The following is an 18,351-nucleotide window of genomic DNA, read 5'->3' on the forward strand; positions in this document are numbered from 1 at the left end:
ATATTTTTTTAAAAATAATGATGGATTTGCAAAAGTGGGTGGCAGCTAATTCTAGTCAAAAAACAGTCAAACAAAAGTAATTAGTACTCATATACAAAAAAAAAGAAAAAAAAATTATAAATCTAAAACAAAAATTCAAGAAATAATAATACTAAGAAGGAATCTTGAACTCAGCTGGCAAAACCAAATAAGGTTGGCGGGTAATAATACAATCGAAACAAAAATAAATTATTTGTTTTAGTTGTTGAAAAGGTAAAAAAAAATGCTTTGTTTTGTCTACAAAGCTTAGATAGTTTTTTGATGATGAACAGATATATATTTAGTAATATTAAAAACCAAAAAGATTGTTTTTTTTTCTTTTCTTGTTTTCATCATTTCTTGGGGAAATTAAGCAAAAACCCACTTAGTTCATTCATCTCAGAAGTGGAATTTTAATTTTATAAATCAGCAAATCCCAATGATTTTATGATCTGGGGTTCTTCTCATAGTACTGGAAATGGAAAATTCTGTTCAAGAAATGCATCAAACACAGCCTGAATTTGATTCTTCTGCTCATTCTAATACAGTAAGTTCCCCTTTTTTTTTTTTTTTTTTTTGGTTTTTTCATATGGAGGAGGTTGGGGTGGTGGGGAAGGGTTGGTGAGTGTGGTTGTGTACAGAAAGTAGTTAAAGGAATGATTTTTATTCTTTTTCTTATGTGGGGTTTTCTTGAATTTAATGTTATTTGGTGATTGGTGAAGGAAAGATGTGAAATTTCTTGAAGTGGTAAAAGATGGAATGTGAAAGATTTGATTTTTCTTTTTTTATTCCCTTTTTGATAAGTGAGTTTGAATGAATTGGTTGGTTTGAGATATTTATGGAACTACTTTAGTTAGTTTGGAGCTATAATGGGTTCTTTTCGAATATAGCCGACCCTAACTTATTTGGGATTGAGGCGTAGTTGATGTTGTTGTTCTTAAAAGAAGTAGTTGAAAGAAAAGAAAGTGTCTCATTTTGGTATCCTCTATTAGGATTTGTGTTATACTTATCTTTCAGTTTTAGCATATTAGTGAAGGTTCTAGACAAAGTTGCAACTTTCGGCTTGCCAATGGATTGAAATTAGACGGTACATGTTTGTCAACTCATTATGATCTAAGCTGATTAATTCTTGATTTTGTGGTCTGAAATTTACTTGTATTGAAAAAGAATGGAGAGAGAGAGGAAGCTACTTTAGTGCAGCAGCAGTCAACAAGACGGCCAAACCTCTCATCTCTGCAAATACCTACAAGATCTTTGGAAAATGCTTTATCCAGCTTTACAAGAATAGATGTTCCAAGTCCTAACTCTGCCAGATCAGGGTTGCCCCCAAGGCCCCACTCTGCCAAGTTCATGTCATCTATGAAGAATCTGATTCCACAGAAAAGCACTAGGGCAAAAAATGTAACTCACGATGGCGAAAAGACAGTTCTCATTATCCCAGACATGCCACTTTCAGACAAGCCTTCAACTTCAAGGTCATTTTCTCTCAATAAAGTTTTGTTCTCTTCAACGACAAAATCAATCCGCTCTTTACCAGAGACACCAATGGGAACTGTGGAAAAGCCTGCAGAGGACAATTGTTTGGATGATCATTCAGAGTTAATTGTACGTCATATGTCCTAATATTTTCTTATTTGGATACACTTTTTTCGTGCGTACTCTCACTTTTTCTGTTTGTACTATTGATTTACTTACTGACAGAAACCTGAAGCTCTACAGCATATGAAGCGTTCATTTTCAGTGCCTATACATGTTAAAAGTGGAAGCTTAAGGAGGACTGATTCAAATGGTGGTCTTATCCGTGTAATTTCCAAAGTCGTTCGCACAACCACAGATTCTGATGCCTCAGCAGACATACCACAAGAAACCGAAAATGGTATGCCAAATTTTCGTGCATCCTGGCTCTTATAAATTTTATACTTGTCACTAGCTTCTCCGATTGGATAATGCTACACATGTGCTTTAATAGTGTATTTATGAAAAACTGTTTTGATCATTTTCTGAACTAAAAAGGTTCTCGCTACAAGCCTTCAACACTAACTGTTTTACATCTGGATCAATTAGTATACCTGTTTGATTTTAAATAAGCACCTTTCTTGATGTAACTGTTGAAGTTTGTTTATGTATCGTCAGCACCTTCTTCTTTAATTTTTTGAGAAAGACCACTTTTTTTTTTTTTTAGTTATCAACATCTCGAATCTCTTGCAAATGAGGTAATGAATTATTTCCATATTATTAGTGAGAAGAATAAGTCTGGAATCTATTGTCTCTGGTATTCAGTAGGTATTGAACAGTTTATCCTTGAAAGTTATCAAATTTTGCAAAATAATTTGTATATTCGATCAGTCTTGAACAGCTACTAAGATGTTAACTCTACTCTGCATATGTATGTCTCTCTCCGCACATTGGAAATTACATCTACTTGTGAGTTAGTTGACATTTTTTTTTTGGCTATAACTTTTTTTCTTTGCTTCAGTTTTTACATCCCAATTTATATCGACATTCTTTCTACTTTTGGTACATTTCAAACTGTTTGACACCATTCCAAAGTATTATTCCCTCTGTTTCATTTTGTGTCTTAGTTTTGATTAGGCATGAAATTGAAGAAAGAAAAAGACTCTTGGATCTTGTGGCCATACAGTGAGGGTGTGTATAACATATCAAAGATTATTCCTTGAATCTTGTGGTCTTAAATTTATCATGTCATTCCTATAAGGAACTGTTGTTACTAAATATAAAAGGTGGAATTCTATTCAAAACAAACTAACATATAAATTGGTATAGAGGGGGTATTATCCTATACAACTTTCAAGAACAATTAATTAAAATATATGATTTGATGTTTCTCGGTACTGATATAGAACGTACATCAAACTAACATTTTGGACTCGTGTCTAGTCAAGGCAATATGATCTGTAGATCTTAAATTCAGTTAAAATAGGTCTTTGTTCCAGCAAGCTTTTGATAGATGTTCTATCACAGCTTTAAATTAGTAAGGAATAGAAGTGGCTCTGTGTAATGAGAAGTATACATTTAAGAGGATGAATAATGGTGAGTGTGCTTAATTATGGAAATTATAAACTTCTATTTGGTCGTGTTCATTTTCTTTGGCTCCTGGTAGTAGATAGAATCGTTGAATGTGTTAGGACTATTTGATACTTCATATAGGTAAACAATTAAGAGTTAAGGGAAATGAAGGCTGCTGTCCCTCTCATGGTTTGCGTACTTCCTGTGGTATCTGAGCTGATTGTCTCTAGATGAGTATAATGGTTTTTCTCCTTTGCTATCTACAGCGACAGATAATACTGGTGAAGATATTCCCGAGGAAGAAGCTGTTTGCAGAATTTGTTTTGTTGAACTTGGTGAAGAAAGTGAAACATTTAAAATGGAATGCAGCTGCAAAGGAGAGCTCGCACTCGCTCACAAGGCATGCACCTTAAAGTGGTTTAGTATTAAGGGTAACAAGATCTGTGATGTTTGCAAGCAGGAAGTACGAAACCTCCCTGTAACATTATTGAAAATTCAAAATCCTCCAACTGCTGCCAGACGGTCCCAAACTGTAACACAGCAGAGAGAAGTGCCTCGTTACAGGCAAGTCCAGCTGATAATGTTTTGTACCTTTCCTTACTTTCACTTGAATTTTATGTGAATCTTAGACTTAAAAGATGTCAGATAAATATAGCTGACTAGTTTCTAGGAAGGTGTGTTGCACATTTATCCCCTGTTCAAGTTTAGTTATCCCCTGATCAAGTTTAGCACATACTGATAGAGTTCTAATTCAGACTACGTATGATATGAATATGTATTATCATTCCTTAACTCTATGACTGAATGACTTACAACATGATTATTTTTTTGAATTGTTCGGTTGAGTATTATCTAAATTATAACATTTGCATTAATTTGTAATAACGAAGGAAATTTATAATGCCATAAAAAGAACAAAAAAGATTATTAATTCAAAAGTATCTGATCTAACAAACAAACTAAACAATGAAAAAATGGTATTCCTTTAGTGTAACAAAATAAGATATATATATGATCTCATAGAATGTACAAAATATTTAAAAGCTTCACAATATTTAAGATTAAAATAAGAATTAGAAGTGAATTAAAAAAAAATTATAACTAACTATCAAGAAAAGGGATCAGTACCTTTATTGCAAATTAGATGCAGCCATGTAGTGACTTGTAGTATATTGGTTTATTTATAGAATTTCACAAAAAGAAATTGAAAAGTTCAAGTTACTGTTGGAAGCTAAACTATTGTAACTTCTTTCCTAATAACTTTTCTTTTATCAATTATTTAACATTAATTGTTGATCTTTAAATTACCTATAATTAACTAAATATAATTTAGTTTTTGGAGTTTATAAAAGGTACCATCTTTTTACTGGTATTATTGGAATAACTCAATTTTATAGGGTTCTTTTGGTATTTCAACTTTATTTTTTTTTGTTCCCGCTTTTAGTAATATATAAAATAATATATATATATATATATGTATATATATATATATATACATATATATATGTATGATAAATTAGATTCTAGGCAGATTCTTTCTGTTTTGCAAAATTTAGCTTCATGCATTTAGATTTTATTTGCCTTTGCAAATCAGTCAAGTAGTGGACATGACAAAAAAATTTGGAAAGCTTTTGATTCTTTACATGATGCACTGTAAAAGACGAGTCACTAGGAAATTTTATTCTTAAAATCCTGTGCAATTACTGAACTTATGAACCCCTAACTAAGTCTTGACGAACATTACTAATTCTGTTCACAATTGTACAACATGTTTCTGATTGATTAGCTCCCGTTTAGCTATAGATTTTGAAGTTGAAACTTAGAAATTTGAGTTGTCAAGTTGTGTTTGGACATGCATTTTGTTAGGAAACTATTTCAAGTTTTGTGCGCGTAAGTCCCAAAAAACTGGTCTGAGCCAATTTTTGGGAACTTGAAAATATTTGTAGTTCAGATTTTCAAAATTTGATTCAATCTGATGCCCAAACAAATATTTGAAGATAACATTTCAAAATCTACTCCCAAAATCTATGGCCAAACTCTAGCTTAAACATTTGCAATCTTTTGGTTCTCTACATGATGCACCTGGAATCATGAGAACTCTAAAATCCTAAAAATCTTTTAAGATTTTAAACTCATGAATGCCCTGGATCTTGAAAAAATAATAGGTTTCTTCACAAGTGTAGAACAAATTTTAAAATGAGATTAAACTAATTAGTTTCACCTATCCGTGCGCATAAAATGCTTGAAGATGGGGAAGGGAGAAGGCAAGGAAAAGTTGTGGAGTCACAAATTTTACTACCTTCTCCCATTTTGCTTTAGCCAACAGGGAGAAAAGTGAAAACTGCAAATAATTTATTTGGTGAGAAGCTCCTTCATTGCTAGCACCATACACTTGAAAAGTGAGATTCTAGAGGCCAAGCTGAAAATACATGCATAGATAGTAGGTTAATAGCAAGGCCAACAAAAGAAGCTTGGGCGGAGCTGTATGAAGAGCTAAAGTATACATACTGTTCAATTTTACATAATAAAGTCACTACTAGTTGGACCAAAAATAAAATATTTAAGCAATTGTGTGACAATGTGCTGCTCTATCGCTCCTCCTATGTGAGCAAGAACCAGCTGCTCGGCTTTGGAGAGAGGTATAGGTCGTGGGTCTACTCCTTCCCGTTGTCCAAGTTAGGTTCCACCTTTAGCTGAGGAGGGGAATTCAAATCGATTGGCGGTCACCCCAAGCTAGTAAATATATATTAAAGATTGAGGAAGGATATCTGATCAATTCTAGTGAAATTCAACACTGAAGAAAGATTTAGACTACTGTGCTTTGGGATACTCTAGACATCTCTTCCATTCTGTTCTTCTCTTCTTTTCCACTGCATAAAGAGTGAACTATCATCTTTTGTAGCTTGACATTAAGCCTTCTGATTTCTGTTGATTATACATATAAATTCACAAACTAAGCTTGACCTGCACTTCAGTGTTTGTTTGGTGCCTTGATGGTATTTATGCCATGATCCTTGGTGTCAATAGTTTTCATTTATTGGGTGGTACTTTTAATCAGGTTGTTCTAAATATTGATGAGTATCACATGGAAATTGGTTTGTCACACTTATTTGGGTATTGCCTTTTTCTTTTGCTGTCGACAGAGTCTGGCAAGACGTACCTATCCTTGTCATGGTCAGCATGCTTGCATATTTTTGCTTTCTGGAGCAGCTTCTGGTACTTTCCTTTTGTTTCTTCATTACTATATATCTTCCTATGTGAGTTAAAGTGCTGTGATGATCTAAGTGAATCTCTAGTTCTATTTATTTTAGGCCAAGTTGCCTAATTGATACCTTGTTTATAAAGTGGTACAGTTTAGTCCAGCTTTTTGCAATGTTTATTTTTGTAGAGTCCAGAACCTATTTGAGCCACAAATTGATAAAATTAACTCAAGTAAGCCACATTTTTAGAATGTAACTAAAATAGGCTTGCAGAAGACTTAGTCCATTTTATCTGATTTTTCAAACATAGATGTTAACATCTAAATTTTGATATAAAACGGATGAAATTCTTCCACTTTATAAAAATGAAGAAAAACTTCTGTTTGCATAAAAAAAAATTCACTTTACCAAAGTGTGGTGGGGCCCTTCCACTTAATCAAAACGTCACTACTTTCACTTTCGTCTTCACACTCTCCCTTTGCACTAGTAATACCACCATTTTCAAAAGAAAAAAACGAATCTCAACCCTACAACCCAATCCCATGTAAAAATTTGAAGGTTCTCTAGACACGATTTGAAGATTCTCGGTTGATTGGAGTCCCATAGCAAGATTCCAAGATCGAATCATTACTTAATTCGGATTGAGAAAATTTTCTAATTAGGTATTTATTTCTTTTCATCTTTTATTCAAGATTAATATAAAATCAGTGGAAGATTCAAAATGATATTGTTGTTCTAGTTTATTTGAAATTATGTTGGTTAGGTTGCCTTTTCCCTTTCGAATTCATGTTGTTCTAGTTGGTAATTGGTATACTTTTTTTTTTCAACTATAAATTATCAAATTTGACATGCTTTTGTTTATCCCTGAACTTGACATGGTTTATTTATATAATTAAACCACAAATTTATCAAATTTGAAATTCAATTTCTCAATTCTCTCCTGTACCAACCTTGTTACTATTAAGTCTATATTTTTTGGGATAACGCATAATATGTTTTTTTTGTATATATATATATATATATACTAGTCCTGAACACGTGCTTTGCACGTGAGACCCACAAAAATATAATATGTTGTAGAAGGTACATAAAAATCACATTGTGATGAATTTCAAAAATGATTTAACGAAAAAAATATATAAATGAAATAAATGAACAATCAACCTTTATAAATGACTTCTTTGTCGTAAAATGTAAATGTCAAATAATTAGATATTTCGGCAACCTGTCAAATTTGGACAATGAAATTTAATGTGATAAATAATTTACCTTTTATGTTATTAGGTCGAAACTTACAATATATTAGTTTTTTACTTCTCTCTAAGAAAGGGACAATACAAACATTACATACCTTCTCAATTTGTACCAAAGTTTGAATTAACCTATATACTTGTCACAAGTGTATAAGTTGTCTTCATATTACATTCACATGACATAGTGTGTTTATTCTTCTTTGTAGCATGAACAAAAATTTCAATAGTTTGATCATGGTTATTTTTCATACTTCTTATCATTCTTTAATTTTTTTAATCCTTTTTTTTCTTACTTTATTATTGTTTTCTCTAGCATTACTATTTTGTATCCTTTGACTTAATTCTTGTCTTCCCCTTTCGTTTATATATGTTCCATCCATTTTGTTTTTGTTGTTTTATTTTTTACATCCACATTGTCATTCGTAAAAAAAATAAATAAATAAAAGGATTATCTACAAACACAAAATAATTAAAAGTGAATTTTCTTTCACTTTTGATTGTAATTTATAAATGTGTAAAATTTATTTTAAAGAATTCAAAATTCTTTTATATGAATTCATGAAATGATATAAAATAATGAGATAATTTAACCTACATATTTCAAATCATGATTCATAAGTACACATGCATACACATTTCAAGATGGTGAATACATTCGAAAATGCTAATAAATATGAAATATTTATTTAAGAAAATAGAAGCAACATATTATTTGTTTGATTTAACTTACCGATAAAAGAGAGAATGGAAAAATAATTCTTGAGTGGCTTGACTCCATCTTTGCATTCACTGATTCACAAGTTATGCTTATCAAATAATCCATGAACATCCCATATATATAATTGTTAACAATTACATTGAAGTGGACACTAATAATGTGAAATAAGTGTCATCAAGATAATTCTTCAGTTCTAAAATGCTTGAACTTCCGCTAAATAACTTTCTATCTTCCACTATCTTTAATACATAATATAATGCACATTTAAATACCTTAAAACTGCTCCCATTTATATCTAGTTTTGTATTTAGTTATTAGAATATATTTTTTATTTTGTACATAAAAAAAGAATATTTAAATGAAGGACAAAATGGTAATTCAACTTTGAGGTTAGGAGCTTCCCACTTATAATAATATATGATATATATATATATATAAATAGACTGCACAGAAAACTCATGTAGTTGCCCATACAAGATTATGTCTTTGTTTTGTCAAGTTTACCTTAGCTTACTTGTTACCAAAATTGATGGTTAGACTTGAATCTTAGTGTGGGGACACGTGTGGAATAAAAACCTCTAGTTTTGGCTCTCAATTTGACTTAAAAGACAAATATTGACTGGCCAAAGAAGATAAAAAAAGGAAAATAGTGAATCATTTTGTTTTGACTAGATTGGTAATTAGTTTGGACTTGAGATGTTGCTAATTGACTAATTGTTTGAATAAAAAGAAAAATAGTACTGAAAAAATAGTTTGGACTTTATACTACTAAAATATGTGTTTCCGTAATGTATATTTTATTCAAGTTTCTTTGTTATTTGATTGTTATAAGTATGGTATTGTTATTTTTTTTGGAATGACCAAATTGAATTAAGGTTCAGTAAAACTTCTAATTAGTAATTTTGAATTAAAGAAAATAATTAATAAGTATCATTAAGAATTAATAGAATTTTTTCTTACAATATATAATGGAGCGTGTTGTAAACACTGGGCTGGTTGATCGTACACTTCTCCATTGTTAGCATGAGCATAAGTCAGAGTCGTTAAGGAAATGTGAGATACAGTTTAGTAATCTTATGAAGACCATTCATGAACGATGCTTGGAATTTATTTCGTTTGCACCGACCTCATGCGTGTGTTGAGATCTTACATAGGTGTATGATGTAGTTTGCATAGGTAGGATGCAGTATGATCGTGCCCTTGTTATGATCATGGCTGAGCATGAGAGGACGGAGACTCATTGCCTCCATTTACTCTTCGATGAGGTCATGATTACGTTGCAGGATATATAAATCTTGTTTGGTTTAGGCATTGACGGTGATGCAGTGTACCTACAGGATGCTGCACAAAGGAGTCGACCATGACGTACTTTGTTAGACATACTCATAGGTTGCGTCGTAGCACCTACCCATATGGATGGTGCGAGTCGGGTGAGGATATGTAGAGCCGGTAGGAGATGCTACTGTAGTGAAAAGGGTTAAGAAGATAATCAGATTCTACATGTTTGTTATTGGGGGAATCTTATTACCGAAAATGTTGGAGAACCTTGTGAGCTTGCAATACCTAGCATTTCTAGATCCCATCCAAGATGTAGGTAAGTACAGTTGAGGCGGTTCAATCTTGACCTACTTATACCGTGCATTGTGTCAGACATCTATTTGTGTGGCAGTTGATGTTTGTTGATTTATGGCCAAAGTCATCTCTGGCCCCTTTAAGTTGTCCTCATTGTTCATTTAGACACCTCAATTTAACTTTTTACCTATTGAACACTTTTACTTATATAAATTTTTTCCTATTAGACACATTTTGATAATCAACAAAAAATATCAAGTGTGTGTGATGCACTTGCCATGACATGGCAAACTAATTAATTAAAAGAAGCCACGTGTCTTAAATCTGTCTTTTGTGCTTGAAAATAATTATAATTAAAAAAATAAATCCTAAAGTATGTATGTTCCTGCCTCCGCTCAGACCTGCTTCCCCCTCCCCCCACCCCACCCCAACTTCATCTTCTTCCTCCTTTTTTTTTTTTAAAAAAAACACTTAAATCACTTAAGTTTTTCTACTTCTTTTTATCTAATTAATATTTTATTTTTAAACTTAGATTCAATTCATGTTTGAGTTGATTTGGCATAAAGAAAAAGACGATTGGTAGCATTGTTTTCTAATGAACAAATTAAAATTTGTAATTGATTGTTTGAAAAGCTAAAAATAAAAAAAGATATTGACGATGATAAATTTGGAGAAAAATGAGGTGGTGTTCAATGGCTGGTAAAAAAGGAGAAAGAAGATAATGGTCTGAAAAAAAAGGGGGGAAGAAGATGACTGAAAAAATAAAGGAAAAGAGCATTGTGGATATGGTAACACATATTTAATTAAAAAACAAGGTGGCATAAAGAAGAAGAATGATTGCAGCTCGAGAAAAAATGGAATGTACTTTAATGGTGGGACACTGGTGATTGCGGTGGTGAGAAGGTGGTTCCAATGGTGGTTGAGTCAAAGAAGAAGATGAAGAGATGCTAATTTTATTTTATTTTTTTTTAAAAAAAAGAATTATTTTTTCTGGTTAAATGATGCCCTTTCACGCTCTTTTCATGTGTGTACTACACACATGCTGCCATGTCAGCACAAAATGTTTAATAGGTAGAAATCTCTTACAATATAAGTGTTCAATTGGTATACAGTTGAATTGAGGTGTCTAAATGAAATATGTGAACAAGTTTAGGGGGTTATGTATGACTTAGGCCTTGATTTATTCCTCTCTATCTCAGCTACCTCCTCACCATGAGAGGCTAAGGCTATATCCCGCTGCCACTTTGATGCAAAATTTTGCAACTTGAAAAGTCCTTCAACATCGCAATGCTGGTACCAGTGGACTGGACAAAGTCAAACGCTACATCAACCTGTAATGTTGACTTGCCCTATAAATAATTGTCCACACCGCAGGTACCACAATCTATAATATGCCTCATAGGCACCATCATCCACTATACTCTTGGCGCTGATTGCCCTAATCATGAGAACACTTATCCAACATCTCAAGGACTTCTTGTTCACACCTCCTATGCTGATCACGTACATGGTGGTTGGTTTCCCAACTAGGGATCGTAGGTATGTTTTGGGGACGACCAAACTGACGTATTACTCTATCAGGTGTGTATACCTCAAAATTCTCTAAGCAAAGCATAGACATGCACACCATCTCTAGAAAGCCAACACGTTAAAAAACTAGTACAATAAATAGCAAAGTTTGAGTTGAATTGAATGTAAAACCAACTATAAGTCCTCACTTAAGTCTTAGGAGAAAACAAAGACACCATTACCGGTTGCTTTTCAGAAGTCAAGCCTTTTATAGAACTTAACAACCACCTTTTGACTTGGCACACCCATTAAGAAAACATTAATTAGAAGTGTATTTTACAAAACTAACTGTATTAATGATTGTTATATATTTCATTTTATATCAAATTCTTGGTCCTACTTTTTTATTTTGAACTCTAAAACTCCTGATAGTCAGTATGATTCTTACATTAAAAAATAGTTTTGGTGGACACCGTACACTTGAAGTGTACATACATTGCATTGGTATTGCATAATCAACGAGCCTTCATGGATGACATGTGTGCTTATGCGTTGCTTAGAGATTGTTGAGGTGCACGCGCCTGATAGAGTAATGCATTAGTCTGATAGTCTCCAGAACGTACTTGTAATCCCTAGTTGGAAAACCGACCACGATGTGCATGATCAGCGCATATAGATTGGACGGGACAACTTCTTTCATGATTGGGGCAATCAACGTGAGAGTACGGTGGATGATGGTACTTGCGAGGTAGGCTATGGACGTTTTTTTATAGGCAAGCCTGCATTAGAGGTTGATGTAACGTTAGACTTTGTTCATTCCGTTAGTACTAACATCATGATGTCGAGAAGACTTTTTATGTTGTCCAATCTTGCATCAGAGTGGCAATGGGACGTATCCTTAGCTTCACATGGCGAGGAGTTAGAGCATAAGGAGAAGAATAAATCCACAAATGTCATAGATGTCCGACATAGTGCACGATATAAGTAGGCCAAGACTGCACTGCCCCAACTGTACTTACCTACATCTTGGATGGAATCTAGAAACGCCAGGTATTGCATATAAGGTTCCCGACATGTTCGGGAATAAGATGCCCCCAATGTAGCAAGCATGTGATGAGTCTGACTATCTTCTCAATCCTCTCTACTGGAGTAGCATCTCCTATTGGGTCTACCTATAACTGATCTTGCAGGTAGCCAGTAATGTTATGTATCCTTATGTGACTCGCACCAACCGTATCGCTAGGTGCTACGGCGCATCATGTGAGTCTCTAACAAAGTACGCCATGGACGACTCTATTGTGCAGCATCATGTCGGTATATCACCGTTGATGTGCAAACCAAACAAAACTTGCACATCCTGTCACATAATCATGACCTCACCGAAGAGTAAATGGAAGCAATGAGTCTTCGCCCTCGAACAGTCAATCATGGTCATACTGCATCCTACCTACACATACTACATTATACAACCCAGACCTATGTAAGGTCTCCTTAACATGCTCGTGAGGCTGGTGCAATTGAAATAAATATCCCAGGCATTGTTCATGCGCAATGTCTTCATAATACTACTAAATGATATCTCACATTAAGATGACAAGTCTGACTTATGCTGGTGTTGAGAGTGGAGAAGTGTATGACCGGTTCCGATCAAGGGTTCAAAACACACTCCATTATATATTGTAGGGAAAAAGGTCTGATATACCCCTTAACTTTGCCATTTGGAGCTGATATACCCCTCGTTATGAAAGTGGCTCATATATGCCCTTACCGTTATACAAACGGCTCACATATACCCCTGTCGTTACAAAATGAGCTCACATATACCCTTTATTTAATAGAAGTTAAAAAATTTGTTTTAAATTTATATTTTTTACTTCTAATTTTTTTTAAAAATTATTTAGAGGTATATATGATTCTTCTATCAAAGTTCAAGGTATATTTTAATCTTTTTCATACATAAATTATTTTGACTTTTTTTATTATAATTATTTGAGTTTCTTATTCTTTTTTTTTTCTTTCATTCCTTAGTTTAAAGAAAAAAATTTAAACTATTTTTTTTGTCTATATTGTAATTTGATTTTTGCATTCGAAGAAAAAAATTTGGTCATCTACAATAAGTTTTGCAAGAATATTAGTGAAAAATAAATAAATTTGATTATCAAAATAATAATTCTAAATTAGTCATTGAAACAAAAAGAAGTTTTAAAAAAATATATTTGACGAGGATTAAATTTACTCATATGAGATTATATCTTTTAGAAAAAAATTAGATTAATTTTTTTTTTCATTTCCGTTAGAGGAAATGGGTATATGTGAGCCATTTTTTTTTTATAAGTAGGGGTTATAAATGAGCAACTTTCATAACAAGGGGTATAGTTGAGGGGTTATATCATACCCTTTTCCCTATATTGTAAGACAAAATTATATTAATTTCTAATGCTTACTTATTAATTATTAGCTTTAATTTAAAATTACTAATTAAAAGTTTTACCAAATTCTAATTCAATTTAGTCATTCCAAAAAAAAAATAATTAGTAACAAATAAATATAGTATATATTATGGAGACAGATGACTTACTAATATAAAGTCCAAACTATTTTTCTCTGTATTAAAACAATCAGTCAATTAGCTACATCTCAAGTCCAAACAAATTACCAACTTAGTAAACACAACGATTCCTTACTTTCCTTTTTTTCTCTTATCTGTCTAGTCGATATTGTGTTTTTAAGTCAAATTGAGAGCTAAAACTAGAGGCGTTTTGATTTCACACTTGTTCCCACACTAAGATTCAAGTCTAACCAACAATTTTGGCAACACGTAAACTAATGTAAATTTGACAAACAAAGACTTAATCTTGTATGAGCAACTACCGAGTTCTGTGTGCAATCTATATGTTTATTTATCTATACACAACATATTTTATGTTGTACCAAAAAATTAAAATATAGAGACTTCATACTAAGTAGGTAGGTACTCATAACTTTGTATTCTTTCACAGGGGAGAAAATCGAACTTCAAAAAATCCGTGGTTAATTATATGAACAAATCATGTCAAGTTTAGGGGTGAACAAAAGCTTGATAAATTTATTATTGAAAAAAAACATATCAATTACCAACTAGAGCAACAATATGATTTCGGACAGAAAAAAGGCAATCTAACCAACAAAATTTCGAATAAACTAGAACAACAACATCATTTCGAATCGTCCAGAAAGAAATAAATACCTTATTTTTCTATTCGAATTGAGAAATGATTTGTTGTGAATTTCACTCTTGGAATTTTTCAACGGGCCTCCAATTCACCGGAAATTTTCAAATCATGGCTTGAGAGCCTTCGAATTTTTAACGTGGGGTGGTGTTGTAGGGTTGATATACGTTTTTTTCTTTTGAAAATGGTGGGGAACTATAGTGCATAGGGTGATTGTGAAGAAAGTGAGTTTTTGATGTAATAAAGTGTATGACCCCCATCACACTATGGTAACGTGAAACTTTTTTAGATGTAAAACGGAAGAAAATCTTCCGTTTTATAAAGTGGAAGAATTTCTTCCGCTTTGTCTGCCATTAAAATATTAGATATAATGTAATAAATAGTTCCACTAAGCCTATTTTAATTACTTTCTAAACATGTGGACTACTTCTGTTAATTTTGTCTATTTGTGGCTCAAATAGGTTCAGGACTAATTTTTGTACTTAGTTTACAGGGTTTGTGGAACTTTTATCCTACTTTTTTGGAATAGGCACATCGCCACATAATACCCCAAAGAATTCCTCCCAAATTAATTAATCTTTTGACAGAAAAATTCATGTGCAAGTTGTTGATCAACCTTAATGATGGTCTTCTTTTGGGGGGTTGAACCCTCAAAAGTACCGGTGAAAGAATCTTTTTTTAAAAAACAATTTGGGTAGGGGTATGGGGAATGGGGAGGAGGAATAGAACTCTCACCAACTAGGTGGGAGTTCAGGTGTCAACCATATCAGCTACTAAGATTCTCCACCAATAAAAGTATCACGTTTAAGACTCATTTTTAATCTAAAATTAGTACAGTAAAGAGGAAATCCCATTTTTTCAGTACATAAATTGAGTCATGATTTATACATGTTTTACTTATGTAGGATTGTAAAATGATAGCCAAGCACCCTACTTGGTCTACTGAATTTTATACAAAGCAACAAAAATGGTATAAACTATGCTAATTTAATTACATGAATAATTTCCTTCCAAACCAACCACCAAACAATGCCTTGGGGTTTCATGGGCACATTTCTAATAAGTATGACAACAAATGCACAGACCCTATTAACTATGTACCAAAAGTGCACATTCGAGAAGTTTGTCAAAATATACAACTCCTATAACGCTGGTTACTAAATGTGATTTTGGCTTTATTTATTCACTGCTCAGTTCCTCTGTCATAACCATCATGATATTCATATCCAGCATTCATGTTATTCATGTTCTAAGTTGAGTATGGAACGTCATGTTACATCACAAGCTTCTTGAAAGCGTAGATGGGAGTAGTTTGGTATTTTCTAATCATGTGTGTGGGTAAATTAGTGCAGCTCGTTGCTCCAACACTTATCATTATTCGGTATGTCCCTAAAACTGACTGGGTTGTGAGTCTCTTAATGTCAGCTTGGAACGATGTTTAAAATGGTCAAAATGTACAGTACTCCAATTAAAGCGACAACCGCTTGCATTCACATTGTGTTTGATGTATAATATTGTATTTATTAATTTCTCTTGTGTTATGATAGGTGTCTGACTTAGGCGCTCGTGCTCTTGCGATCTCTTTACCTTTCTCTTGTGTTTTGGGCCTCCTTTCTTCTTTGATAGCTTCTACTATGGGTATGATTGTCTTTCCCCTCTTTTTTTTCCTTATCAGATGTCATTTCTGAAATGATTCCATCCTAAAACTTCTAGTTCCTGGCCATTTTCTGTCAATGGTGACGTTAGCTCATAGAAACGTAGGATAAGAATGCACATTCAACACAATAATTCTCCTTTTGCACTGAACTTAAATGCGTCCAAATAGATTGTGGCTAGAGAGAAAAAGGAAGCTGTTAATCCAGTGAATGCATGTAGAATTTTTCGTCTTTATATATAAAAATAACTAAGAACTGTAAAATCACTGTATGTACAATTTAAAAATAGTATTATGTGCAATGTCACCATTTCCGAACTTGAAGTTGACTCAGTTTAGCATAGGATTTGCACGAGACTGATAAGTAACCACTTAATTGAATTTTGATCTTTAGTATACATGGTGAAGTGTTTGGATAATTAGTTCTGTGCGATTAACCAAGAGCTGCTTGGCTTTATTTATCCACTGCTTGATTCCTCTCTTAACCAATAGCCTTTTGGACAAACTGCTTATCATGATATAATACATACCACATCTTTTAGGAACTCCGTGTGTTTTTGCGTTAGCTGATTCCTTCACATTTTCTACACATTCCTATTGATTTTTTCCCTTGGAGGGATGAGTCTTTTTATTAAGAATTATATTTACATTCTTTGGCCATTTGCAGTCGGCAAGAGTTACATATGGGCTTATGCTTCATTTCAGTTTGCAATAGTCATCCTGTTCGCCCATATATTCTATGCAGTGGTAAGAATCTTTCATTCTATAATTTCTTATAGTTCCCAGCTTTCTTTACTCTTATGTATGTTGGCAGAGAGAGAAAGGGGTGGGGGTGGGGGTTCTGTTTTGACTGCAGGGAAGACCATTGGTGTTCTCACTTGCAAAAATAACCGATACATAAAGATTTGCATAATTGCTAACGTGCAGCTTAACGTTAGTGCACTCCTATCGGTGCTGCTTTCCTCCTTCACTGGGTTCGGTATTGCAATTAGTACCAATTCGCTCCTCGTAGAGTATTTGAGGTGGAGATCAAGCAGACGCCTTCGATCATCCCCTGCACAGACAACCAGTACCATGCAGTTGCACAGTACTCTGCCTGTTCAAAGATATTTTAGCTACATCGACAACCCCTCAGGACAACAACATCACCACAACCACCGCCCCCATAATAATCAGCAGCAACAACAACCATTGCATCCTGTAGTTGGACAATCAGAAAATCCGGGGCTGCCAGAGATCAGGATCCAGACCGCCTAACTCGGAGTAGTAATATTTTTGTATTATGAGGAATTCCTCATCTTGTGCTTCTTTTAGTAGTACCATGAAAAATCACTTGGTACTAAGCTGCACAAGGAATAGGCTACATATAATATATGGCATTAAAGGTGGGGAAAAATTGGAGAAATAGGAAAGCTTGTAGAGCATTTTATCATCAATAGTATTTGGAATCATGTAACTTTGAAACACTTGTGCTACTTTATTAAATACAAAAAAGGTTTCTGCTTAAAATTTGAGTTCTTTCTCAATTTCCTTCTTGTTCAATAACAACTGCAACATTGTTATCATGTTGTCACTTGAGTTCTTTACATGTACGCACAATTACAGTTCTGATGACTGACTCAAATCTTTCTAGGGACATATTTTCCAGTAGCCAGTGGTTATCCAAAACCTTCCCCTAACCTTTGGAGCTATCTCGGCCGTGAGCCATAGTTAGTTGTTGTCTCCATTTGGTTATTTCTTCAACGTTGTTAATACTAATAAAAACCAGTCACATGATGGTTCTAGATGTTGTGCTAGATTGAGATATGTAGGATAAGGTGTACTTCAATTTTGTGTATTCAGGTGAGAAAAATGATAAAAATTGAGCATTTTGATGTTATTGTTACTAAATGTTATTTTAAAAAGTGTCATAAAATAAAAAAAAATATCACATAAATTTAGATAGAGTAAGAGGCACCATCCTCAAATAATAAAAGTTTTAAGATAGAGTCGGAGGCACATAAATTTGGTGTTCTTTACTTTGTTGAGGTCAGATGCTCTCTATGTATTCTTTTTTTTTTTTTTAAATTTGTTTTATAGGAACTACTAATACAGATACAAAGTCTCCAGGAAAAAATAACTATCAGAATATTACTATTAAGATGGAAAGAGAGCACTAGAGTTAATTAGTTATACATGCAAGACAAACCTT

At 33.3% G+C, this 18,351-nt stretch overlaps 1 protein-coding gene across 4 annotated transcripts; it reads left to right on the plus strand.

Annotated features, from left to right (window-relative positions):
* Positions 1-17,669, plus strand: LOC101249383 (uncharacterized). Of its 4 annotated transcripts, none has more exons than XM_004243574.5 (8): positions 1-565; positions 1,186-1,623; positions 1,720-1,894; positions 3,312-3,609; positions 6,189-6,261; positions 16,054-16,144; positions 16,828-16,907; positions 17,088-17,669. In XM_004243574.5, the coding sequence occupies exons 1-8, from the start codon at positions 497-499 to the stop codon at positions 17,415-17,417; spliced, it is 1,554 nt and encodes a 517-aa protein (XP_004243622.2). In that variant the 5' UTR covers positions 1-496; the 3' UTR covers positions 17,418-17,669. The 4 variants fall into 4 exon arrangements, with proteins under 4 accessions (XP_004243622.2, XP_010323931.2, XP_069143090.1 ...); XM_069286989.1 differs by having other exon boundaries at positions 148-565; positions 1,055-1,623; XM_010325629.4 differs by having other exon boundaries at positions 16,828-17,669.
* The last annotated feature ends 682 nt before the right edge of the window (positions 17,670-18,351 follow it).

The sequence above is a fragment of the Solanum lycopersicum genome, chromosome 7 (genome assembly GCF_036512215.1).
Source record: "Solanum lycopersicum chromosome 7, SLM_r2.1".
Taxonomy (NCBI): domain Eukaryota; kingdom Viridiplantae; phylum Streptophyta; class Magnoliopsida; order Solanales; family Solanaceae; genus Solanum; species Solanum lycopersicum.

Excerpts from the sequence above, each read along its gene's own strand:
- LOC101249383 (XM_010325629.4), top strand. The coding sequence starts at position 497 with ATGGAAAATTCTGTTCAAGAAATGCATCAAACACAGCCTGAATTTGAT. Across the intron at positions 566-1,185 it reads CTTCTGCTCATTCTAATACA|AATGGAGAGAGAGAGGAAGC; the intron begins GTAAGTTCCCCT and ends GTATTGAAAAAG. Across the intron at positions 6,262-16,053 it reads GCTTTCTGGAGCAGCTTCTG|GTGTCTGACTTAGGCGCTCG; the intron begins GTACTTTCCTTT and ends GTGTTATGATAG.